General features: G+C 41.5%; 1 protein-coding gene across 1 annotated transcript in view; it reads right to left on the bottom strand.

Moving 5' to 3' along the window:
- The window catches only part of slc41a1 (solute carrier family 41 member 1), a 40,563-nt gene extending 14,317 nt beyond the window's left edge, over window positions 1–26,246 (bottom strand). Inside the window, exons 1-4 of the mRNA XM_052075148.1 lie at window positions 25,762–26,246; window positions 21,128–21,244; window positions 20,129–20,899; window positions 6,828–6,935 (exon numbers count right to left, since the gene is read on the bottom strand). Of these exons, the coding sequence (XP_051931108.1) occupies window positions 6,828–6,935; window positions 20,129–20,611 (591 nt within the window). The 5' untranslated portion in view covers window positions 20,612–20,899; window positions 21,128–21,244; window positions 25,762–26,246. The remainder of the gene's footprint in view (window positions 1–6,827; window positions 6,936–20,128; window positions 20,900–21,127; window positions 21,245–25,761) is intronic.
- Window positions 26,247–26,987: the final 741 nt, after the last annotated feature.

Genomic DNA, 26,987 nt, shown 5'->3' with positions numbered 1-26,987 from the left:
AGCTAGAATTTCAGCTTCAGAACAAAAGTCCAAATCACTGCCACGGTAATGAACATCCAAACCAGCAATACCCCATTAGTGTTATAAATGTTGCCAGTATTTGCACACTGTCACGTGAGAACTGAGACTACCAAGTCATCAGTTCATGTTTCATTGAGATCAATACACTCTGGGAGCCGGATTCAAATACTCAAAGACTTCAAAAAGGTAAGAAAATAAAATAAAATTTCAAAAACATTTAAAATGTACTCATTTGCTGTACTGCGTCGGAATCGACTCCCTCTCCAAGCGGGACAAACTCCTCAACTGACGGTGATTGCCCAAACCTGCCCTTCTCAGTGCGAAGGGAAAGGTTTCGAATCCACAAGCGCCACCAGAGACAGTGCCATCTACACCAAGTGAGGTCACTAACCCAGCACACATTCGCACACCATGATAGGTTCTCACGAGATCTGGACGTCTATGGTACAAATTTAAACAAACTCATTTCACGAATGAACTCGATTTGGATTATTCTACACATTCATTTTGTATTTTTCAATTAAAGGTTCAATACTGTTTCGGGGCACATTAAGACAAGCTCATCATTGAAGAGGGGCTACCACAGCGGAATTTTAGTTCTGGTTAATCCAAGGGCACGGAAAATCCTACTGGACCCCCCTCACCCTGCCCACCACCTTTTCCAGCTACTGCCCTCAGGCAGGCGCGACCGATCCTTGCACACCAAATCCAGCGGACACTTCAACAGCTTCTTCCCTCTAGCCATTCACTCCCTAAACCGTAACCCAAATCTACCTGTATAGTGGCTCTTGGCAATTTTGCACAACGCTGTGGAACATATTTACCGTTATAATCATTGTAGCTCTAGCTCTGTACTCACTTGAACCCCTGTCACTGATCTATATTCCACAGCACCAGACACTTTAAAGCGCTCCAGGACATCCGCATAATTGCACACTTGTTGTACGACAAATATTGCTACTGGTCACTTTAAAATGGTTCAATGATTTTGTGCACCAACTGTTCAACTGTTATAGTATTGTATTCTACCACTGATCACTTTAGGCCTGCTTGATACTTTGCACATTGTCGCACAATTGTCAATGGGCGGTACCACCGCACAACAGTACACTTACATTATGGAATGTCCTTCCATACTTATTTGTCATGTCCTTGTTTATGAGTATACTAGTTCAGCGTGTACTACCAGAGACAAATTCCTTGTGTGTTCTACATACTTGGCCAATAAAGATGATTCTAATTCTGATTCCATTTTGTCACAGTGTCATCGTAGACTTCATTGTCAAGAGTCGTGAACGTGAGTATGAATGGTTGAACGTTTTCTTTTTTTTGTCCTTATGTGCCCCACCACACTACAGACAGGGCTACAAAAGCAAGTGAGCATTTGACAAAAGTAGATCATCCAAAATTCAAAACACCTATCAACCATCCAGATGAGTTATTCTGCACATTTGTCATTGGGCAAAATGGACATAAAAAGCCCCATTTTTACATACAATTATTCTAGAGTATAACCAACCTGTAAAAACGTGCATGTTTTTGGTCTGTGGGAGAAAGAGAGAACCCATGCAGGCACATCGAGAACATGTAAACTCCACTCTGAAAGGCCCCAGCAGGCAGGTTTGAACCCAAAATGTTCCTGCTGTGTTGTGACAGCACTAACCATCGCACCGCTATGGCAATAGACAGGAGTAGAAAAAGGAAAAATGTCTGCTAGCTCCTTTTATGAGAAGCAGCTTGAAAGTAACGGGCCTTGTGTTATGCATTCAAAACAATGCAGCGCAATGCTGCCGATTCAAAAACACACACCGTTTACCGGATTTGAGAGCAAGACATCTTCAACATATCCAAACGTATTAATGTTTAACCATTTTACAAAGAAATATACAGCCACCATGTGCTACATAACTACTTCATAGAAATTCACAATTTCTCTGCTACATGCCAATGTCTGTCAGTTGAGCTTTAATATTAGAGCACACAACACTATCAGAGCCATGTAAACATGCATGTGGATGCAGCCCTCCTGATTCAACATTCATATGGCTGTTCAAACGGCCACGCATGTTGATAAAAACGTTTCTGTGGGACTGACAACAAAACGGCAAATATCGGCATAGAACACTGAGGTCATTATACTGTGGACTACCAATAAACTCTAAATATAAAGACACAGACAGAACATTGATTTTTGTACCGTTGCCTTGTTTTCTTATTCATGGATTCACTGTGTGGATAATATGTTGGACTCACACAATGAAGTATTTTTCAGCACATAATGTGAGCTAATTTGCAGTTGGCTCAAAAATAGAGTGAAAATTACGGTTAAAAAAATTAAAACGTTTCATAGGAATAATGGATAGGCATCATCAGTCTCGATATAGGAACAAGATCAGAAAACAAGCAAGGAAAGAGGGAAATCATTCAGCTGACCTCCACTTAGGGTTACATGATGCTTTTAAAGCATGATTGGCACATTGAGTAAACTTAGTGTAGTTTTAATCTCTTGATTAGCAGTGACATGGAAAGAAAGGTAGTCGGGCCGGGGCCAACCAATAAAGAGCTGACAATAATGTCTCAAGACAAGCACCAACATTCTGGCCCAATTTGTAGGGATTGAAGGCAGATCATTTTATGTTTAAACCTTTGGGCAATGGCAACAGGTTTCGGACAAACGAAAGAGCTAAATAGATTTCAGGCACTCAATGTCACATAGGTCTGGTTTTCCGTCTTGTTTATTTTTTGTTTTGCTGACGGAAGCTGACTATGTTTGACTGTAAACAACAGCTGTGAATATGCATTACATTACCTTGTGCATATTCATGTTTCATTTGTTTTAATTTGCTTTGTGGATTAACATATTTGGCTGACTCAGCATGTTAAGACTGTTACATTCACAATGTCATAACTTGTAAGCTCATTTTGTTGGAATGGCTTACTTGTGAGGTGGGAGTCATTTGAGCCTGGTCAGTTAGACCCGGAGCTAATCAGCATTGTCACTTGTTTCCCCAGACACGAGTGGAAAGAATGTGAGGATTGGCTCGCTTAGCTACAATTCTGGCCTAATTCTCTCATGTCTTTAAGGATGTGGTGTACAATGCTGAAAGATCAATGACCCCCTCAGCATGTCACATGGACAATCTTTTTAGTGCTACCAGCTCCAAGACTTGAAATAAATGAAATAGTTTCTTTTTTTTAACCTTGCAATCAAGATATGAAAAAAAATACTGGATAACATCCCTGTGACGTAAAAAAGAAAACATTTTTCCTTTGCTTGGATAATTTATAATCGGTGATAGAGTCATTTGTTTTTACATTCGCTTACCATGGACATGCGGAAGACTTGCATATTAAGTTTAAAAAAATCATTAGGCAACTCGCACGAAGGCAGCTGGGACAGGCTCCAGCACACCCTCAACCCTTGTAAGGATAAGCGCTTCCAAAAATGAATGAATGAAAGTTGGTTAACATCTGACAAACTGATGTGATCGTGCAGTTTTTTGTTTGTTTGCTTGGGTTTTTTTTTCAATCTTCGCAATTGTTCATCCCTCAGTGGAATAGGGGCCTAATATGCATTATGATTTTCCATTTTCAGGCAACTCTTTTTAAAGGACAAAAGATTCCTCTCCCAAATGGAGATCCACACAGACCAGCTAATCACATTATTTCAGAAACAAGGACAACTGGTTGGTACCAAGACCATCCTGAACGCTATTGATTGATTTCCAGTGTCCCAAAAACATACACATGTGAGAGGGGCGGGACTCGACTTCTTTGCTCCTTGAGAAAGTGTGCTTACAGTGGAAGGACTTGCCAGAGAAGCACATTGCTATTGCCTGCTCTGTGGCATTGATAACATCTTATCTGTCATCAGTGAGCTACATTTCTGTTTTTTGTCCCGTAGCCTTAAGACCACACTACGTTTCAGGAGCATGACACCTCGTAGGAATCTATGCTGTCAGGCGTGGTGGCTCAAGTGAAATAGAGAACACTGTTGGTGTGCTTGAAAGCCCAGCAGTGTGGCTTGACCTACTGAGTGTGGGAGTGGTTGCCTTGCTGTTTTGTCTCATTTATAACTTGGTGTTGTTTAGAACCTTGTCAAATTCTCACTTTTTTTCCCCACTACTTGAATGCCCAAGTTGAACTCTGTTGAGACTTTGCACTTAGGGTAAGGTGTATTTTATTTGCAGAAAGTAAGATAAAGAAGGGCAAGACAAAAAGTGTGTTCGAGGAATTGTACTTTTCAGATCACACCACAGTAATAGCTACCAGTAAGTATGGTAGTAATAGCTACCAGTAAGTATGGTAGCTATTACTGTGGTGTGATCTGAAAAGTACAATAAGGCCTATAAGGCGCTACCTTTTGCTCACACTATGAACTCTGCTGTGACACAATTCATTTATGACGTTTTGTCATGAGTTTCAGGGCACCAAGAGATTTTCCTATAGATTTAGCTCATCTGACATTAGGAGCATCGTCAATCGATATACGCAGAGGAAGAAACGCATCAAAGTTTGAAAACCGTCAAAATGACTGCTTTGTTAGCTCTAGTGTTAAGGAATTCAAGCTATAAAATAGCATGGTTAAATCAGAGCAGTTGCATACTGGTGCAGTACATTGGGATTTACTGATGATCTGAATACCCTATTTTCTGCACTATAAGGCACTTCGGATTATAAGGCGCATTTTCAACGACTGGCCTATTTTAAAACTGTTTTCATATGTAAGGCGCACTGCATTATAAGGCGCATGGAAGAGAACCTACAATAGTGGCTGCGCTTTGCAATATGCATCCACTAGATGGAGGGGACTAGAAAGAGACTGTAACGAACACCGTATGTAAAGCTCAGCGCTTGTAAAGGGCGCGCTGTTGGCTTTTGGGAAAATTGAATGCTTTTCCGTGCATCTTAGTCACCTAATCGTGACTACTGTTGGTGATTCGTCGACTAGCAAAATAATAGTTTGTGGCTGCCCAATACGGCAGCTTGACACATCAGTGGCTCAACATCCGTTTTCAGAAAGAACTGTCTTTGTTCCCATTTTTTTGTCATTGTGTTTAATGAAATTTTATACATCAAAAGTACCAAGTATTGGTTTAATTTTTCCCCCCCCCCCCCCCCCCCAAGATGGCGCCCGAGTAGGCAGCCTTCGGCAAGTGCTCTTCAAGAGCCTTGATTTTTTTTGTTTTTGTCTTTTTGTTTTGTCACATGTTATTTGTCGTTTCATCGTGTGGACCTGATATGGACCGTTTTCAGTTTTTTGGCCACGACATTCGTCAAAGGATAAGTATCTGTGCTTGGTGGTTGCGCCTTCTCAGGAGCACGCCTATACCAGCACAGATTTTGATTGGGAGGAATGTCGGCGCCATTGACTGTCGGTGCTGGACAGACCTGGGGCGCTTGTGTTTTTTGCGCCTGCAATGGGCAGCATTTTTCACTACGCCATTTTGTTCAGTGGAGATGTCGTCCCTCTTGGACAGTCGGCGTTGGTGCGGCTGGATGGATGGCTGCTGAAGTTGAGGATGAGGAGAGAGTCGCTGCTTGGAATTGAAATGGATTTCCATGGGACAGGAGAAGTGAACCAATCTCTTTTTTTCATCAATGGATGCTACAACTTCATGTTGACTTTGAAACTTAGGTTGTAGCCGACGTGTGCACATTTTGAGCATGATGTTTCTGATCCACTGGTTGAAGGACACTTTGATTCTCTCCTCTTTCATCTCAAACTGCTTCAAACAACAAAGCGTGTGACGGAAAAGTGTTTAGGACTGCACGACTGTCCGTGTTTAATGTTATGTGTTGTGTTTGTTATTTTACTTCATGTTAACCGTTTTGCTAAGCGCTTTGTTGCTACTGCCGCTGTTGTGAAAGCGCGAAATAAATCAGCATGTATTGTATTGTAAATTGGCATTGAACATCCCTATTTATTTTACTGAATAGTTTAAGAATACCACATTCAATGTGCAGGGATTAATGGTCATGAAGCTATCATCAAAGTTTTGAGTAAATGAGTTTTGATTTTTGAATAAACACAAGTTTCAAAGTCAATGAATAATGATTTTATTCATCGTGATTTCAATCTCAAATCAAAATAATCGTGATTATTGTTATTTCCATAATCAGCCAGCTCTACCCTGGTGCACAATAAACAAGTGGATACAGACAAAATGTATGTTAAAATAAAAATAGGGACATCATATATCATTCATTGTAAATAATCGCATTGGCGTTGGAACTGCATATCCCTAGGAGGGTGTATGTGTATAATAGTGGTAGTTGTGGAAAATAGTTGTTTTAAAATCATTTTGGAAGCGCTCAGAGACAAGCCAGCAGATGAAAATACCATCTTCAACATATAGACCCCAGCGGACTGAGTTTCATCACACAAGACGTTACAAACATGGAAATAAGGTAGGAACTTTTTTGCATGGCTTTTTGACCATGTCAGTCATTCTTATCTGTCAGGTGTGTGTATGGAGAGGAAGTGCACACTTTGACGCAAGACAAACAACAACAACCCATGTGAATGGTCGAACAGGTTGGGTTGAAACATTCCGGTAAGAAAGAGGGTGAGAGGAATGTTGCTATCAGTTGGATCTGAAACTGCAGGCTCCTATGTCAATATGACCCGTGACCCCCGTTAACAAATTGCCTTAATGACTGTCACAGTTTCAGGATTGCCAAGAGATGGAACGGGGCAACTCTTGACGGCAAAAACAAAAAAGCCCAACACCGAATAGCCACATAATCAACACAAAGTGGGTAATTCAACTGGATAAGAAAGCCAAGAGGCAAACATGACTTACTGCTGTGGAAAGCCTGGAGGCCAGTGTCATCTCAAGGTTGCCTTTGAGCCCCAGTAGTGCAGGAACAAGGATGAACACCTCTGAGACCTCAGTAAACACAGTCCAGTGCTGAAATGATCACAATGTACTGTCAACATGCCATAGTAAACAGCAGATGACAAAACCACATCTACTATATGTTGATCAAGTGCCTCTGTGTAATTTCATGACTTTCTATGACATCGTTTGACACCGATGAGGCCGAGTTTGAGTTTTTAGACCCTTGAATGTCAGATCTTAATGACAACGATTAAAAAAAAAAGCACCTGCTCCCAACTCGGGTATGGGATACTTGAATTAATGTAACATTATTTTTAGGAGTTACACGTCACGTATCATCACGCGCCATATCATTATGCTGTGTGTGTGTGTGTGTGTGTGTGTGTGTGTGTGTGAGAAAAGGTGTCACTACTTGTAACAACAACTCTATGAAGCAATCAAATCTACTTTTCCACACGGTTTGAATAAAGTATCTGTATGGTGTTGCCTGCAGGGACGGCTTGACAGCGGCTTACCTCGTGCAACTAGCAGTTGTTTCACATGGCCTCCAATTTATCTAGCTGCCTGTCCATCTGAGATTTACAATTTGGAATTTGGGTGGACCAAAATGATGTATATTATTCAATATTCATTGGACCAAAAAGTCCCAATAAATAGCGATTCGTGTATTTTTAGTCTTCATTGCCATATTTGATTTTGGAGTTATCAAGTAATTAAAAGTAATCAAGTTATATTATTTTAATAATGTGGTACTGTGGTGATTTGTTAAATTACTAATTACATTTAACAAATCACAAGTAACGAAAAACATACATTTTCTAAGTAATCCTTCAAACACTGCTTATGAATTCAAGTTCATAAATAATACTGATTAAAAATAAATAAATTAAATTAATAACCCTGTAAGAAATTCCTAGTCAAATGAAGTGAAAATGTAATAGTTATATCTTTGTAGACAAGTTCAGAAGAGTTCATCCAAAAATTATACACAATATTGTCGAAAAAGAAAAGCAGGTCGGTAATAAAAAAACAATCATCTTTCAAGATTTTGCTGTGCCTAGTGCCCTGGTTGAATGATGACTGATTGGTTGAAAACAAGAAAGCGAGAGATGACGACAAACTTCTTTTGCTCTGCTGTTTTGCCACACAGAAGGGAAGGACTCCAGTCCAGGCAGGCAAATGACACGAGCAGTTTCAAATGTCATTTTAGTTTGTGCTGCAAGCCGCTAAAAATTAATGGTCATAGTTTGGACACCCCAAAATTAAGCATCGTTTGGAAATGGAGTGGCAACCGGAATCATTTAAATTTCAATGATGCCCAACCCTACTCTTTGTTTTTGTGTCATTTGTACCCCGAGCAGTTACTCCGACATTTCTATTAAATACTATTGCTTGCCGCGTAATATTTAATATGCCGCTTTAGCAGCACAAATGTTGGTATTTCACACTACAATCTAGAGTGCAACCAAAAAAGCTAAAGCTAAAACAAAAAGGCAAGTTGAACTTGAGAGTCACCAGCCACAATGGAGTTTTTGGGGTTTTGTTTTAGGTTCTTTTGCGACCTCCGGGATGAATTGTCGTACTCTGAGTAATTTTAGCTGGTCAACCACTCCTGTGTTGTTGCGAATGTTTGCTTTGTACAACCTTTTCCTGACTGATAATTTTTTTTGGTAATTTCTTCTTCAGCTCATGGCATGAGTTTGTTTCTTGAGATCTTGTAACCTGTGTCACTTTGTCTAACAGATTCTATTTATGGGATTTCTTGATTCAACAAACATGGTGCTTGAGTGTTGCCTGTGAAATTGAACTCTGCTTTCTCAAAACTGTTATTTATCACACTGACTTTTTTGATTTAACAAGAGGGAGGGGCAACTACATTTTTCACATCGGGACAGGTAGTTTTGGTTTTTTTGGTGGCTAAATAAATTGGCATTTAGAAACTGCATTTTGTATTTGCGTGAGTAGTGTATGTGCGGTGCTAAAATTGGTTTGATGAACTAAAACCTTTGTATGTGATAAATATGCAGAGAACACAGATAAGGGGCAAATACTATTTCACAGCACGATATACAATGTGCGTGTGTGACAGATCTGTATAGGTACGTAACGCCACAAGTAATTTAGCAGTGGAAAGTGGAGGCAAGAGCCAGTTGAAGAATCAGAAATCATCGATGTGAAACTTCAATTTTTGTTTAACCATGAACACCTGTTGTCACTAATTTGCATCATACCGACATTTATATGCTACACTGAAATGAACATTCTCAACTTCATTTAGCATCATCTACTTGAAAGCAAAACCGCATCCCATTTTTTAAAATTAGTGTCAATAAATTCCGGTGTCAAAGGCATTATATATGCGTGTGCTTTATTTCGAAACTCTATCGTTGCTATTGTTAATTAGGTCTCCCTTGGAAAAGCGATCAGCGACGTCTACGGGACTACCTTGGTTAAATAAAGTTTAAATAAATTATTGTATCCTCCTGTAAATACAGATGTAGAGAACAGATAAGAGGTAAAGTCAAAGCTCTGTATTTCTTTTTTTGTACTTTGAGGTGAGCCACCGAAATACCAGTAGTTACACTACTCGTGACTTTGCCTTTGCTGTCGTCAGGTCAAAGAGGAAATGCTTACAGCCAAGTCCCTTGACTTGGCTCACTGCCACCTGCCAAAGCAGCCGCCTTGAGAGCACTCCTCTCCTCTTTCACGGCTACATGCTTTTAGGCTGACTCTCTCTCTCACTCTACTTCTGTCTCACAAGCTCTCGGCCCTCCTGTGGTGATATATGTTGTCTCCAATAAAAATTAGCTTTTGCCAGAGAAGCTTTCTCCCCTCATAGCCGCCTTCAGTTCTAGGAACTTGACAGGACAACCACAATATCGCTTAGACCTACAGTATATAGGAGTTCTGGTATGCAATCCCTTCCAGGGTCAAGTAGCCCTGTTAAGTAACAGGTCTGTACTGAATTTGTGATCACTTGCTCTCCCAATTCGGCAGCTGAACCTCAAGGCACGCAATGTTGATGCAACTTGGCGCACTTTTCGAGGTGTCAGTTTCATTTTGCTACAATTACAGAAGATACAGTTTGGATATGACCCCACTGATGAGTTAGTAAGTTCATTATAGATGCACAACGCATGTTCATCTGGTCTTTGCAAAACGAAACATTCCATTTGTTTCCGACCCTCACCATGGAGGATGTTTCCTGTTGGTTTATTGTTGATATTGCAATAACATTTGAACAGGTTTCTTCCTTTTTCAGTTCAGTTGAGCCCCCTGAGACCAGGGCATGTCGGTTGGAAGTGGATCCGTCTCGTTTGTCGCTCACTGAATCTTCAGCAAATAACCAATGAAGCCAGCATGCAGTTGGTGAACAGACTTTAATGAACATGACTTGTGATTCATCCGCTGTGGAATGACGACATCACTCAGTGAAAGACCACACCTATTGATTCGGCCGTGAGGGATGAGTTCGATGCCAAAGTATGACTTGTCAAACGGGAAAGATTCTGCCCCGAGTGTTATAAACCGCTTCTACCATACGGAGATACACTTTCATTTGCATCTGTGCCTCCAATCGAACAGCCACTGGTGAGTCAAGCCACAAAGATAAACACATACGCCCCGTCGCCATTGGGGCATGTGTCCCAATTATCTTAACAGGATAAATGAGTGTGTGTGGGACAACAGAGTAAACCATTCATCTAAATTAATCACACAACCAATTTTCCGCACCTTCATAGCCTCAGAGGAAGTCAGAGATAACTCGAGAAACAATCCATGTGCCATAACTGCATAATCGACAGCTTTGATCTTTTTTTTTTTGTATGGTGGTTTCTCTCCCTTTAACTATCTTTAACTCATCTGCTCACAATGGAACGCTACACGAGGAAGCGTCAGTTCCTCGTTTAACCCGAGGAAACATCACTTCCTCGTGTAAGGAAGGCGAGAGGAGTCAAGTGGCTCATTCAAGTGTGCTCAGTTTGGTCGAGAACCGATTTTCTGTCATATCCGAGGCATAAAAAACTCGAAATTTTTGGTCGAAAACCAATTTGGTCGAGCACAGAGATGTTCGAAAACCGAGGTTTGACTGTATTTGGTAAACTCCGCAATGTATAAGATGTAGGACAATTGTTGACGATGCAATTATTTGAATGAATGCATGCCACTATAAATAAGGTTAAGTCAAGTTATGTCACTTTAAAATGATGACCATGGAAAAATATTAGACCACCCTTTTTTCTTCAGCATTTTATTCATTTTACATGCCTGGCACAACAAAAGAATAGAGAATTTAAAGCTGACAAAACATTCGTTCATTCATTCATCTTCCGAACCGCTTGATCCTCACTAGGGTCGCGGGGGGTGCTGGAGCCTATCCCAGCTGTCTTTGGGCAGTAGGCTGGGGACACCCTGAATCGGTTGCCAGCCAATCACAGGGCACACAGAGACAAACAACCATCCACGCTCTCACTCACACCTAGGGACTATTTAGAGTGTTCAATTAGCCTGCCACGCATGTTTTTGGAATGTGGGAGGAAACCGGAGCACCCGGAGAAAACCCACGCAGGCCCGGGGAGAACATACAATCTCCACACAGGGAGGCCGGAGCTGGAATCGAACCCGGTAACTCTGCACTGTGACGTCGACGTGCTAACCACTGGGTCCCCGGGCCGCCGCTGACCAAACAGTTTTTAATTTTTTTTGATATTGCTGATATTTAGCCACTTTCCAGGGTTTTCCTAATAATGACCAAAATCATTCAAAAATCAGTAGCTTTGGCATTGTACAGTGGACCCCCCTGCTTTTCAATCCAACAATTTCTTCGAAAAACACTGATAGACATTCACAATTCATTTTGCCAGGGGTCCACTGTACTGCCAAAAGCAGTCCATTTCGCCATTCCATGTTTTCTTTTGTCAGTCAGACACATTTTTAACGGTATAAGGCATTAAGATGAATAACAAATTGAAGAAAACAATTTTTTCCATGACTGCAGATGTGTCCTACCACCTCGGTAAGACTTCATTGCAGAGTGAGTGTGAACTTTAGGCCTGAATCATTAACGAAGTGACAAAGGTGAATGAAACTTTTTAAAACTATTTTTCATGAACTGAGTCTCACATTCAGTAAGACAAAAGAATTGTTGTTCCCATCACTATTTCACTACAAAAGCAGACTGCGCCAGTCGTGGGGAAACTGTTCTCTGTCAACATGCATTAAACGCAAACACAGAGGGAAGCGCTAAGAAGTACAGTACCAATAAAAAAGGGAACTTCGTATTTGAAAGGTACACGTGTAATTGTCACGTTGATAGCTCAGGTTTATTCTAAGAAATGAAACCAAGCCTGTGTTGACTATAATCACTGCAGGAAATCTGTACAGAAAAAAAACTAATACTAAACCACAAAAAATTTGATAGTTAAATATTTCGGTCAACTCACTCGTGATCACATGTTTTTGGCACCTTGTCTTTCAATAAACCACTCCTTCGACTTTCGACTTGCCTGCCAGGTACGAGAAATTGTATTTTGTCGTATCTGAATGTGAAAGTGGAATCGCGCCAATAACAATTACGGCTGCGACCGTCTGAGAAAGTATCGTGTCGGGGGAAAAGGGGGTTTTCGGCAACCATACATCACTCCGTATGGCGCATAGTGGTTCCACATGACAAATATAACCCTTCATTTTTTACACCGCTTGTCCTTAGAAGTTACAAGTATGAGTTTTAATGATTGTTCTGTCTTTGGGCAGATGGAGGTGGGAAAAGAAAAAAAAAACAGATACAATTGAATCGAGAAAATCTTGGTCAAAGTAAGAGATTAGCCATGCCTCACGACGGCATAAAATCTTTAGAATATAATCCTTTCAAACTTCAACACACAGTTCCTCACCAATCAGTCTGTCTAGGTACTGACCAATAAAGAAAAAAGGGGCTAAATAAAATAAAAAAATAAAAAAAAAACATACTGTACGAATAATAATTCGGCTGACAACATGGTGTAATGGGTCTTTTCAGCGTTGACAAAATCTGGGTTTTGACTTTTAGAGAATCATTCAACACTAGTTTTAGAATGCTTGGCTGGCGTTTAACCAGAAACAATTCCTTCTTTTGTTTGTTTTCGAAGCGTAAGAGTTTTATTTAGTTCAAACAGATGGGACAGATTTGGACACATGCATGCATAGATAATCCTGAACAGGTTTACAGTGTACAAAGCAAAAATCGTGTGCCGTCTTTGGGTTTGTTTCAGGACAGTGGATGAGTGGTTAGCGAGTCTGCCATATAGGTCTGAGGTTTTCAGTTGAAAATAGAGTTATGCATGATCTCCTTGTGGGTGTTTTTGCATAATTCACGTACAGTATATACTATGCATAATTCATATATACTATAGTCCGCCTTACTCCAAAAACACAGTGCATTCATTGAAAACTCTAATTTGCTCATAGGGGTGATCGCGAGTGTAATTAGAGGTAGAGTATCAATTTCGTCTCCAACAGGCTACTGCGGGCGACACCTCCTGATGCTCATTTGTGGCTACCAAAATGATTTTTCACACCACACAGTCAAATGGGGCTGAGCGATTTTAGAAAAGAATGTAATAGCGGCATTTTCCTCAAAATTGCAATTCAAGATGCTGTTATTTTTTCAAGGTCCTCTTCTAATTTATTTTTTCAACAAACAAGCACTTGGTTATTGACCAACAAACTATCAGATCTTTTATGTCATATCAGATGCCAAGTAGAGGAAAATTAAGCATGAATATGAAATTTAGGTGTCATCTTACTAAATACTTTGATGTGTGGCCTTGCAAGTCAAGTCAAGTCAAGTCAAGTCAACAGTATTTATAGAGCACTTTCAAAAAGCCATCGCTGCATACAAAGTGCTGTACATGGAGCGATTTAACATATACAATAAACAGTAAGACGAATCAGTAATAAGTAATAAGTAATAAGGCGGTAGAAAGCACCAAGCAGTAAAAACAATAGCAAATCTAAGTCATGCTGAGTCAAACGCCAAAGAATACAAGTGAGTTTTGAGGAGGGATTTAAAGATGGGCAGCGAGGAGGCTTGCCGAATGTTCAGTGGGAGGTCATTCCAGAGAGATGGACCAGCAACAGAAAAGGCTCGATCCCCTCTGAGCCTCAGTTTAGTTCTTGGTACGTCTAGCAAAGACTGGTCCACAGACCTGAGGCGCCGGGCAGGGGTGTAGGGGCGTATGAGCTCAGAGAGGTAAGGTGGCGCGAGATTATTCAGAGATTTGAAAACAAAGAGGAGGATCTTAAAAATAATTCTAAAATGAATGGGGAGCCAGTGAAGGGATGCCAAAGTAGGAGTTATATGCTCCCTCTTACGAGTACCAGTCAAGAGGCGAGCAGCGGCATTCTGTACCAGCTGAAGGCGCTTGATGGAGGACTGGCTGACTCCAAAGTACAGGGCGTTGCAGTAGGGCGTTGCAGTAATCGAGCCGGGATGTGACAAAGGCATGAATTACTGTCTCAAAGTGTTCATGTGAGAGGAAAGGTTTTATTTTGGCCAGCTGTCTAAGGTGAAAGAAGCTGGATTTAACAACGGCACCAATTTGCCGATCGAGTTTGAAATCACTGTCCAGTTTAAGTCCCAAGTTTGAGACCGTTGATTTCAGATAAGGAGATAGGGGGCCCAAGTCTACAGGATGGAATGTACAAGGTCCACTGGGGCCAAACAATATCACCTCTGTCTTCTTTTCGTTGAACTTCAAGAAATTTTGTGCCATCCAGGTTTTGATTTCTTCCAGACAGGATAGGAGTGGCCTTAATGAGAAGGTGTCTTTCTTGCTCAGTGGACATAGATCCCATTCACCAAGCATTCACCAGGACAACAAAGTTGCCACACAAGTGTGTCGTCAACATACTGTAAGTACATAACATACTATCATGTAAATATGTAAGAAATCACACCAACTAAAGTGCGTATTACACCAATAATACAAGCAAATTTGTGGCTTTCCCACTTTTACATATCCAACTTTGTGTTTCATGAAACATGATATCGTGTGGAAAGATGGACTGTACATTTTAAATTGATTGAACGTATCATCTACATAGATCAGGGGTGTCAAACTTATTTTTTGTCGCAGGCCACATTTTAGTGACGGTTTCCCTTCGAGGGCCATTATGAATTTGGGGAAGCCACATAAATGTTTAATCCCTTCCACATATCACAGATACAGCGCACAACGAATTAACGAATAACTAGTTTTAAAATCACAAGTCAAGAATAATGACTGTTATTGTGGATTACATATGACAATTTGACATTTTGGTTCAGACTTTAGCAAGCATCATGGAACTTGACATGCTTGATTTGATTTCGTGGGCTACATAAAATGATGTGGCGGGCCAGATCTGGCCCCCGGGCCTTGACTTTGACACCTGTGATCTAGATCGATCAATAAATAAAAGACATCGATTCAAAACAAAGCTTATCGACCTTCAGTCAACATCACACATGTTAATGTGTCCAATATCTCAGTACTTGCTTCTGACGGAACATTTTCAAAAACAAAAACGTGCCAACAGGCATTACAAGGGGCGGCGGTTCAATTAAATGAGGAGGAGCATCATTTTGTCTAAAGTTTCATTCATGAAATGGAATGCCGCAACATCTTAATAGGTGACCGCTAACAACTTTGCACCGCGCTGCCATTTTCGAAACATTTGAATCGAGGATTTGTCAACGCTCTAGTTGCGCACACTGTCATGTCCGTGTGTGTGCTCAAACGTCAGAGACATATGAGTCAAAGTCAGCAATTTGATTTTACATTGGCAGCACATATCAGACACCTGTGGTGGTTCAGAAATGACAGAGGCCCATCAGTAGAAACTTTCTATTTATCACCCAGGGTGCCAGACTTTCCATTATACAACGGCAGCCGGACACAAAATTAATTTTTTTTAACCTCACAAGGTGAAAAAGATACTCGCCTAAACTCTTTTGAGATGGAAAATTCCCAGAAAACTGCAGCAAATAATACAGCCTTGATGTCTTCCCCTGGTCTGAACTCCTCCGCTCCACTCGCAACGTCAAATCGTGGAATCTGTGATTAGCACATCGCATTTGATCAAATTGCAATTTTATTGAAAATGCAAATCCACGAATCTGACTTTTGACTCCTTCATCATTGTGTTCTTTCCTCACTCTTGAACAACTCTCCAAGATGTTTAAATTCTTCCACCTGGGGCAGGACCTGGAGAGTGCACTCCACCCTTTTCTGACTCTGTACCGTGATCTTAGTCTTGATGCTTTTGCTCATTGCAACCGCTTCACATTTGGCTGCCAACTGCCCACAAGTGAGAGTTGAAAATCTCATCTTCAAGTCAACAGAACAACGTCATCAAAATTGCTTGGATGCTGATGCCTTGACGGCACCAAGAATTTTGTCCACAAAAGTTTTGAACAAATTCAGCACCCTAGGTGGAGTCCAACCTGCGCTGGAAATGACTCCATATTACTGCCTGCAAAGAAGAGCAAACCGATACCAGTAGTACAGAAACTTGGCAAGACTGGTACCCCGTATTTCAACTCTGTGCCCGTCTGTCAAAGATGTGTTCACAAGGCAGACGCCCAAATGACAATTGTACCTGTATAAATTAAATGAAGGAATATTCAAATATGGGTGTATACTCTGCCATGGTAACGGCCATTGAACTTAACTAGCAGCAATCTAAAGTTAATAGACGGTAACAAATTTATTGTTCGTGTGTGTATGTGTGAGAGAGAGAGCTTTAAGCCTTGTAAAAGGCATATTCTTTAATATTTGTATTAGTGCACTCAACATTTATGGTTGCAACAGATAAGAACAAATATATACTGTATACAACGTAATTTCCGAACTATAGAGCGCACCTGATAAGCCACACATACTACATTTTTAAAGGAAAGACCATTTTGTACACACACACAAGTGTAATATATATATATATATATATATATATATAATCACATTACATCGGACACACACACACACAATGGTTGACTGATTAGCATGTCTGCCTCACAGTGCAGGGTTTTATTCCGTCTCCGGCTTTCCTTTGGGGAGTTTGCATGTTCTTCCTGTGCCTGCGTGGATTTTCTCCAGGTCGTGCGGTTTCCTCCCACATTCCAAAAACACGCATGGCACGCTAATGGAACACTCTTAATTGTCCCTAGGTGTGAGTGTGAGCGCGGAGAGTTGTTCTATGTGCGCCTTGGCTGGAAACCAGTTCAGGGTGTCCCCCGCCTACTGCCCTAAGGCGGCTGGGATAGACTCCAGCAGTGCCTGCGACCCCTGTGAGCATAAATGGATTGGAATATGGATTGATAATGGAGTATTGCCCACATGAGTGCAAATATGGGAAATATGGATGAGATTTTTTGTGAAAGATTTTTTAATGATATATATATATATACATACATATATATATATACACATACACATATATATATATATATATATATATATATATATATATATATATATACATATACATATACATATATATATATACATATACATATACATATATATATATATATATAAGTACAAAAATACAACTTCTAGAATTGAAATAATCCCACTTGGTGCAATACATTTACTTCAAAAAAGGTCTGAATGTCAAACAGCTTCCAGAAAGAATTGCATTCAAGTTGCAACAACAGTTGAAACAAGCTTAAAGCTTTTAGTTAATGTTGATCTGGCTTTAAACCATGACATTCCCATGATTTACACCGCATGACCTTTAAAACCCATATATAACCCTTTGTAACCTTTAGCCTTGAGTTACTTGCCATGCGAGCGAGAGACTGATGGTTTTAGGTCATTCGATTGCCAAGTCACCGAGCGGAGCTATGCAGACATTTCCAGACCAATCCGGACGGACAGTCTTTTCTGAGCCGGCCTTGAGTGGGAATGACGCCAGAAACTCTGTGTGTGCGCGTGTGTGTAAATATATGGTAGAAAATTAAAGTGACCAACACTGAAAGGTCACATTTCTAAAAGGCCTAATGGCAAAGTCGGAACGTACCAGTATAAGAAAGAGCAGAGAACGCAAGTTAGAATTGCCCTGCTACAAGGATGTAGGGGGGGGGGATTAGCTAAATTAGCATTTCACAGTGTCATGGAGAGGGAATAACACAGCAAGCTCGCCACATGAGACTCACTTCAACAGGCTGTCAAGGTTATCATTGCCTCAAAACAAGTACTTCTATGATGGCAGACAGAGGGGAATCGTCCAGCCCTTAAGCAATGGTGCATCAAGCGAGTGTTTTGGAAAACAGAGACACCACAGCAGCATGGGGCCTAACATGGGACAGCGTGAAAAATGTGACCTCGTACCTCAGAATTCCAGATTAGCCGGCATACCTCTAGTGAAGCTTTTCACATTGCCAATATATTACATTTTTCCTTTTCTTTTACTGTGCCTATAGAGAATGGGTAGTCGGTGATACCACACTGGTATTTTTAGAGCCTGTCCTTTTACCAAATGACTTCACATACAGTGATTATTGGAGTCGATGTGTTTGATTTTGGACAGCAACCTAATACTTCTTTCCTATGTTCATGAAGTAATATTTTAGTTGAAGGAGCAAAAATACTGTGATTTTACCAGAAAATAAAAACAATGGTGACAATGTATAACATAGAACCTTGCAATCTCTCGTATTGTGATTTTAAAGACGAATGGACTCCATTTAAATGCTATCAATATTCGGGTCAAGTTCAAAATTCTAGTTTGTAAAACATTTGAAATGGCTCATCTTAAATGTGTGAGTCCAAAGAGTTACCCCATCTAAACCACGACGCATGGACAATGATGCAATCAGACGTTGTTTTCTTACTTTCTCCCGTCAATAAAAGACATTCTCGCTCCATAGTGTGGTGCTGTGCTCTGTCCGAGTTTTGTTACGTTTGTTTGCCTCTGCTTGTGAATCTTTGGTAGGTTGCGTGTCTGAAGCCGCCTGCACACAAGTAGTTCCTGTACTCCAAAGACCCAGGAACTCTTCAGAAAGTCGAACCTCCTCACCTTTAAGCCACCTTTACTTCATCTTTGTTGAATTATGTCATCAGATGAAGGCGAGATGAAAAGGTGCTTCCTTTCCAACATAGGAAAAGACAGCAACCTTTCCAATGAATTCGAGTGCACTTTACATAACTGACATCATCCAGTGACGTCTGTTTCCTGGCCTCATTGATTCTTCACTTATGACAAAAAGTTCTATTATCATTTTATTTATTTCATGTCTTGAGCTTAAGCCAACTACATCGGTGTGCTGTTGCTGCTGGAAAGAATTGTGCTGAATATTCTTTTGTAAAAAGTGGTCAGGAGTAACCCATGCGAAAGGAGCCTTGAAGGTTGCATCCACGCAGCTTTCCTGAATGATCCTATCATCCAGGTACTTCCGGGTCATCTCACTCAGATAGGATAGAAAAAGAAATTTCCTACGCAAAAATGCGAGTTTGAAGGGGTGCCAAGATTCTATGTGGTATATGCATATGCAGAAGACAAATCAATGTGCCAGTCAATGGAGATACTGCATTACGAGCTGGGTTGATATGATCACATATTGAGATTTGAAAAGGAGGAACCCGAGGCTCTTAATCAGGTTTTTAAAAACCAGAGCATAAGCATATTTGGGTTTTGGCCAGTTACATGGCATTGGCTATTGCCAGTATTCTGATTTTGAGAGGCTTATTGACTGCATGTCCACTTCGTCATCGTTTCCAAATTGAAGCTTGGATCAAACAACACTGCAAGCTCATCGTTTTAAATAAACAGGAATTGGTTAAGGTAGTTAACATGACACATTCCACTATTTACCAATTTGTTCAAACGCTTGAGTGACAAGCACGTGCCATTGTGAGGTTTAGGGCACGTTGTCTCCCTGCAGAACCTGCTCTGCTTAGAGTTCACTCCGAGCTCTGATTATTCTTACGACAAGGCATATTAGTAACTTACTAATACAAAATAACTCAAACACCAAAAATAAATGCAGAACTTTTCGCACATGCCATTTTAGCAGAACTATTTTGCTGGATACTGTACCAGGTCTATTGATGAGTATGAGAACATTGAGTCTCATAAGGTTAGCGTGTCAAAATGACAGAAATGATTCAGTTGTGTGATTTATAAAGAAGCCTTTCTGGATATCTCTACATTGACACATCATTTGCTGTGGTATGAACAGAAACTTAATTGTGAGTATTCACATCTTCGTAACATCCTTGCAATGAGTTTTTGCTCACCTGGACAATGTCGAGCACCATTCCAGCCGCCACTGTCCCAAACCCAGCCAGCAGGAAGGGGAAAACCACCTGCAGACCAATGGAGAAGGAAGTTTCTTTGAGGGGTGCCGGTGGTTCAGGGCTCTGGTCATTGCTGGTGTCGTCGCTCTCATTCTGGCTTGCATTCTCCAAGAGAGCATCCTCCTCACGTTGACCTTTGGCATTAGCCCGACAGTCCATCACAGCAACAATCTCCAGCCTTTCTTCATTTTCGGGGGTTTCATTGGCCATTTCTGTGAAAGACGTTACCTCTTTCAGCTCAAACTCACTCCCGGTTTTTGGGTTCCCTTCCTCAGGTCCCTGAGTGAGGATCACCGGGTGCACAATGGAGTTGGAGTTGAGGAAGGCCGGCGAAAGGGGCCCTCTCTCCTTCTTCATCTCAACGGCCCCGGAGGACATTTTGATGTCGGGCACTTTGTCTTGTTCTTTCGACCAAAGTACCATGCGGAAGCCTTTGGAAGACAATCAGCTTAGCAAGAAAGTTTAGACTACGTCTTCCTAAAGTCACTGGACCACCTGACCTGGTTTTGACCCTGATCGGTCTAAGTAATTTATCCCATTTAAAGGTGGAGAGGGGGTGATCTTATTAAAAGCCCAAATGGAATTTGTTCAGAGGGGGAAAAACTGCAGCAAAGCACATGCATCTGTTTGTCTGCACACCCTGTGTTCCTGTCGGTGTTTTGGGAGCAGGACCAATATGTTCTCCATTCAATGCAAGTGGCTCCGTGTGGGCTGGCAAGAAAAAGAAGAAAGCATACAAGTTCAATGACTCGGTGAATGGGCTCACCAGCTCCATTCGTCAGTTCTCAGAAGTTCTTTTTTATATTCTTCTTACAGCATGGCTTTAAGTTAAATGTAATCACTCAAATGTCTGGAGGAGCTAGTCTGCAATACAGGATGGTATTGCTCTCAGTCTGATCACAGTCGACTAGTTGGTGTAACGTGCTGGCGATGTCTCACCTTACACCACGTGGCTGCTGGAGAGGTCTTTTCACTGAAGATATTTAAAGGTCTGCTGCACAAGGATTCAATTACCAGCCACAGAAAGGGACTTCTCCGAACAGAGTGAACCATAAGCTGAGAGAAGAACATATCAGAAGAGAAGAACATATATCAATTGATTAGATATAGTCTCAATCAAATTAAAACAGCTACCAGCCCAAAACTGGTGTACAGAACAGGAAGAATAATTTTTTTTATGCATATATACAGTCTACTGGATTTTAAAGTAGTGCCTCAGAGCCCCAATCATAATGTACAGAAAGTACCCGTGTAGAGGAACTACAATTTCTAGATCTACAATATAATGTAGTTTTGTCATCTGACATATTAAAAAAAAGTGCCTGAGAGAATCTGTTGGATTTACAAAAAAAGAATTATGGACATTGGGTGCCATGCATTAAAATCCTGTTTGACCAACATTAATATTATTTCATTTTCTGTAACAGTCATGTTGGTAAAAGATGATATGAATGTGTGAAACCCATTTCCATATTTTTACGTAAATCCAACAGACCTTTTTTTCAGTGCAACCTACTGTAGAACCAAATATGCACATATACGCATGAACAAAAGTGTCGAAGAGGCTCCCGCATGCCCGCGACCATTGTGAGGAAAAGCGGATTAGAAAATGGATGAATAATGATAATAACAATTATTATGATGACCATATCATTTTCTACCGCTTATTTGGGATCACTGAGATTGGCTGGCAACCAGTTCAGAGTGCCCCCCCCCCCCCACATACTCCCCGAAGACAACTGGGATAGGTTCCAGCACGCCCGCAACCCTCATGAGGATACAGCAGTTCAGATAATGGATGGATGCATGGATGAATGAATATTCGGAAGCGGGTCGCAGACACAGTAGCATTAGCAGAGAAGCCCACAAATCCCTCTCCCTAGCCAATCGACAAGTAAATTGAGAGCGTCACCTTTCGGTTCAGCCCTTTCTTTGCCAGGACAGACCAATACAGAGTCCGCATCACAGTAGACGCAGCACTGATCTTCCTATCCATCTCGCACTCCATTCTAACCTAACTCGTAAACACGACCCCACGATACTTAAAATCCTCCACTTGGGGCAGGATCTTATCCCCGACCTGGAGAAGGCACCCCACCCTTTACCGAGTGAGGGCCATACTCTCAGATTTGAAATTGCTGATTTGCATCCAAAACACTGCACACTCAGGTGCGAACTGCTTGAAGAAGCCATCAGTACCCCATCGTCTGCAAAAAGCAGAGATGCAACACTGAGGCCATCAAAGCGGACCCCGTCACTGCCTCGGCTGCGGGCGACAAATTCTGTCCTCAAAGATTAGGAACAGAATGATAAAGGTCAGCCTTGGTGAAGTCCAGCCCTCACTGAAAACAAATCCGAATTGCTGCCGGCAATGTGGACCAAATCGGTGGTACATGGACCAAACAGCCCGTATCAGGGGGATCGGTGCACCATATTCTCGAAGCACAAGTTGTGTCCTCTAATTAACATCACGGGTGTCTTCAAACTTGTCAACCTAGTAGATGGGGTGAGACAAGTAGCCACTGTGATGTTTGGCGACATGGTTCGGAAACATAGACCACAGAAAGTAAAGGAGAGATTTTTCGCAGCAATTCCGGAAGAAACTAAGAGGCAAGCACTTTAAGGGCGAAGGCTACAAGACCATCTCCAAGCAGCTTGGTATTCATGTGACTATATATACACATGGGCGACCCGGTAGTCCAGTGGTTAGCACGTCGGCTTCACAGTGCAGAGGTACCGGGTTCGATTCCAGCTCCGGCCTCCCTGTGTGGAGTTTGCATGTTCTCCCCGGGCCTGCGTGGGTTTTCTCCGGGTGCTCCGGTTTCCTCCCACATTCCAAAAATATGCATGGCAGGCTGATTGAACACTCTAAATTGTCCCTAGGTGTGAGTGTGAGCGTGGATGGTTGTTCGTCTCTGTGTGCCCTGTGTTTGGCTGGCAACCGATTCAGGGTGTCCCCCGCCTACTGCCCGAAGACAGCTGGGATGCGCTCCAGCACCCCCCGCGACCCTAGTGAGGATCAAGCGGCTCGGAAGATGAATGAATGAATGAATATATACACATATTCAGAAATTTAAGATACTTGGGGCTGGAGCCAACTTCCCAGGATGGGGCTCCAGGAGGACAATTGATGACAAATTAACAAGGTTGATGAATGGAATGGTTTCTGGGAGAATGTCCCATAGTCAAAGGAGACAAAACGGAAACTGGATCCTTTTGGGAAGGCACATCAGTTCTAGGTTCACAGATGCAAATATGAGGCATACTAATCCCAAGAAACGAACGCTGTCCCTACTGTGAAATATGGAGGAGGCTCTGTTATATTTTGGGGATGCTTTGCTACATCTGGCACGGGGTGTTCTTGAATCTGGGGGGGGGGGGGGGGGGGATTCACGCTACATCCCCGTCAGAAATCTGTGTAGCCACAGTTACGCCCCCCCCCCCTCCCCTGCATTATGTTTGATCTTCTAAAATACATTTTACAATGATTTTAGGGAGGCCCCACTCAACCCCATTGTATTGGTCAGGGAGAGAGAAATCCTGATGCCGTCCCTGATCAGAAAACTCGGTTTCAGTCGCTGGCCTTGGAACTTGCAACAGGATAATGACCAAAAATGCAGATGAAAACACCCAAATGTGGCTAAGAGCAAATTGTTGGACTTTCCTGAAGTGACCTTCTATGCGCATTTATCTTAGTTTGATAGAAAATCTATGGAAAGAGCAGAAACATGCCATCTGTAGAATGCACCCCTCAACCCGAGACAACTGGGACAGTTTTCTCATCAAGACGGGTCCCATCCACATCCTGAGAGTTGCTGAAGTTGCAAAGATCGTTTGATTGCAGTAACTGCATCAAAAGGTTATGCAACAAAATACTAAGATAAGGGCAGTCTCATTTTTGTCATGAGTTTGATTTATTCAAATAATTAGATTGAATACTTCATGAGCAATGTTTGATTTGCATTGATTGGTTAAGTTTCAATACATTTGAATTCATTAATATTAATTATTATTTCCTGAACTAGTATTATTTTCTTTAAATCACAGATCGGTACCAACTATGACAAAGACTTATCAGTAAAACTTTTTTTGGTTAAAATCCACAGGTGTACAAGAAGCAAGAAATCAAATATTTTAAGCATAACTAAACAATGGCTACTACAGTCATACTCCCTCCGAAAATCTTTGTCAAGTCAGACCAGTTTTCCATTCCTTTCAAAATAAACAGTACCATAAACCTAAAACAACAAATGAGGTAAACACAATGTACAAAATACAAGACAGAAAATAACCCAAAGAGCAAAAACACTGAGAAAATAGAGCCCAATTTTTTACACTACATTTAGTTCTTTTGAATTTTTAAATTTGATGTTTTTATTCCGAACTGCTATACATAAACAGCCATCAGAAACAAAATCACAAATCTCCCACTATGGAGACTCGAAATGTTCATACCAATGCACTAAATTACATTTTCCAATGCAGTGATGGGAAGTAACAAGTACAAGTACAAACACTTTGTAACTATACTTTGGTCATTTATTTTCACATATCTGTACTTGAGTATTTATTTTCTGATAACCTTTCACTTTGAGTCCCAACATTGAAAGCAGATAAAAGTACTTTTTACTCCTTACTTAGTCAAGATATTCCCCAGCCATGGATTTAAGAGAATAGTTTAATGATGTTGGCTCCAATAATGATTCTAGACGAATGCATTATGCCTTGAAAAAATTAGCCAGCTAATCCGAGAATTACATCAAGGTAAAGTGTATTTTCTTCATTTGTTGTCATGATCTAATTTAGCAAATTGTACTACTAAATTCAAAGCATCAGCAGAGCTGTGAGAAAGTGTTTTGATATTACAAAAGTCGAGCCAACACAGGATAGCTTTTTACTTTTGTCAGACTCGGGGCTTTAGTTTTACCAGTACATTATTCGTTGTTTTTTTGTTTACTCACATATCTCGACTTACTGTAAGTACAGATTGTAAATTAGGTTTCCACCTCTAAATACTTTACAACAAATGTGAGCACTCGATACAACTGACATGAATGTATTGTGCTGGCTACTTCGCGACATCGTAACAAGAAAAAAAAATTAAGTCGTCTTTGCTTGCAGTCTTAACTTTGACGCGGCTTTCTTCCTCAACGTGTGTTGCGACATCGTCTAATATAGCGTTTATCCCAGCTGAAACGACCCTGTTTAGTAGTCAGGACCAACAGCAGGCGAACCCAACATGGCAAAGGCGTAAATTAGTGCTCTCCGGTCAAGACTGAATAGACCAGCCCCCGAGTTCTATTATTCGGCTCATTTCGTCAAGGCCAGGAGGCTTTCTGTTCCAACCCCGGGTAGGGAGAAAAAGTCACTGCCACAACATAAGCATGCCTATTTAACTCGTTAACGCGAGTGCAAACATGGCACTGCCGTTGAAATAAGGCTGGGTGAACACAGTCATGACACATTCCACCGTACGGAATATTGCGCGATTGTCAGCGCTTAAACATAAACGAAAAAGCTCACGCTGGACGGCAGCCCGTTAATAGGTCACGTCACGTCTGTGCGGTCGTTACCTTTTTGTGTGGGTGCTCCGGACACGACCCGGGTTGAGGTTCCGTTGGCGTCCAGCGAGCTGGCTGCATGTATCCTTCCACCTCCTGCTGACGCGGTCTGAGGACGCGAATGCCGGTGTGCAAACCTTAAGTATGGTACCGGACCGCGTGCGGTTACATCGATGGACGATGGTTAATGGTTAAACTCTCTCAAGTGCGCTCTCTCCCGACCCCTTCACATTACCGCGTCAAGTCCGTTGGCCCCCGCTGCCCGACTGTTCGGATGCGCATCTGCAATACAGCCGTCCAATGCACTTGAATGCAGGGGGCCAAGAAGCCACAAGGCGAGCCCTCCCTCTGCACTTTTAGCTGACGCGACGGGCCGAGCCACCCTCCACTCAATTCCACCGCCACTAGAGCTCCACTGCTCACAAGCTTGTTTGACCAAGCTCATACGGAAAGCTGTAATCTGTTTGGGTGTTTACTAAACGATATTGAAATCCCGTTTAAGGGTCACAGCTGTCTGTACTCACTAGTGGGTCATTCCAGAACTGGAGTAACGCCACCCCCGTTTCAACTTACAATTAAGGCATGCGCAAAATACAGAAACATACACTTTCTAGGTAAATGATGGTTATCCCGTCACAAAATGCAACTGCAGCTGTACTAAAGAATGATTCCCAAATCTAACTGAAAATACCAAACAGCTCTTGAGCACCCCACCAGGATTTATCTTGTCCCTGTCCCGTTTTACTGACTACCTTAGTCTTACTTTTAATTGTTTTAACATTCTGTTTATCACTGGCAGTGGTTGTCATGCTCACTCAATATGCAGACGATCCTGTTCGTAAAACATTTGTAGTCATTTGGAATAAGAGGGGGAAAACAAATTAACTTCATGACTCCTCAGAAATTACATCATCACGCTAACTACTCTGAGCATGAGTAGACCTCAGGTAAGTCTTCTTATCATTTGTATTTATCTTTTCCAATGTTTTCGGCAGTGATGGGCTGTACGTTAGCGTTAATCTGTTATGTTTTGTTTTATGGGCAACACATTTAATTGCAATGTAGCATTGCGTTTGTCTCACAAATCTGAGACGAATATGAGTGCCTCACCAGACATGAACATTACCACATGTCACTGCAAGGATATATGGTCGTGCTGCTTGCTGTAGTCTTCTTCCTTGGCACCCTACTAAATTAACTTTGAGCATAAAAGATTGAATTTTTACTTAAACAATGGA

Source organism: Hippocampus zosterae, chromosome 9 (assembly GCF_025434085.1).
Source record: "Hippocampus zosterae strain Florida chromosome 9, ASM2543408v3, whole genome shotgun sequence".
Taxonomy (NCBI): Eukaryota; Metazoa; Chordata; class Actinopteri; order Syngnathiformes; family Syngnathidae; genus Hippocampus; species Hippocampus zosterae.
This window is presented reverse-complemented; position numbering and strand designations above follow the sequence as displayed.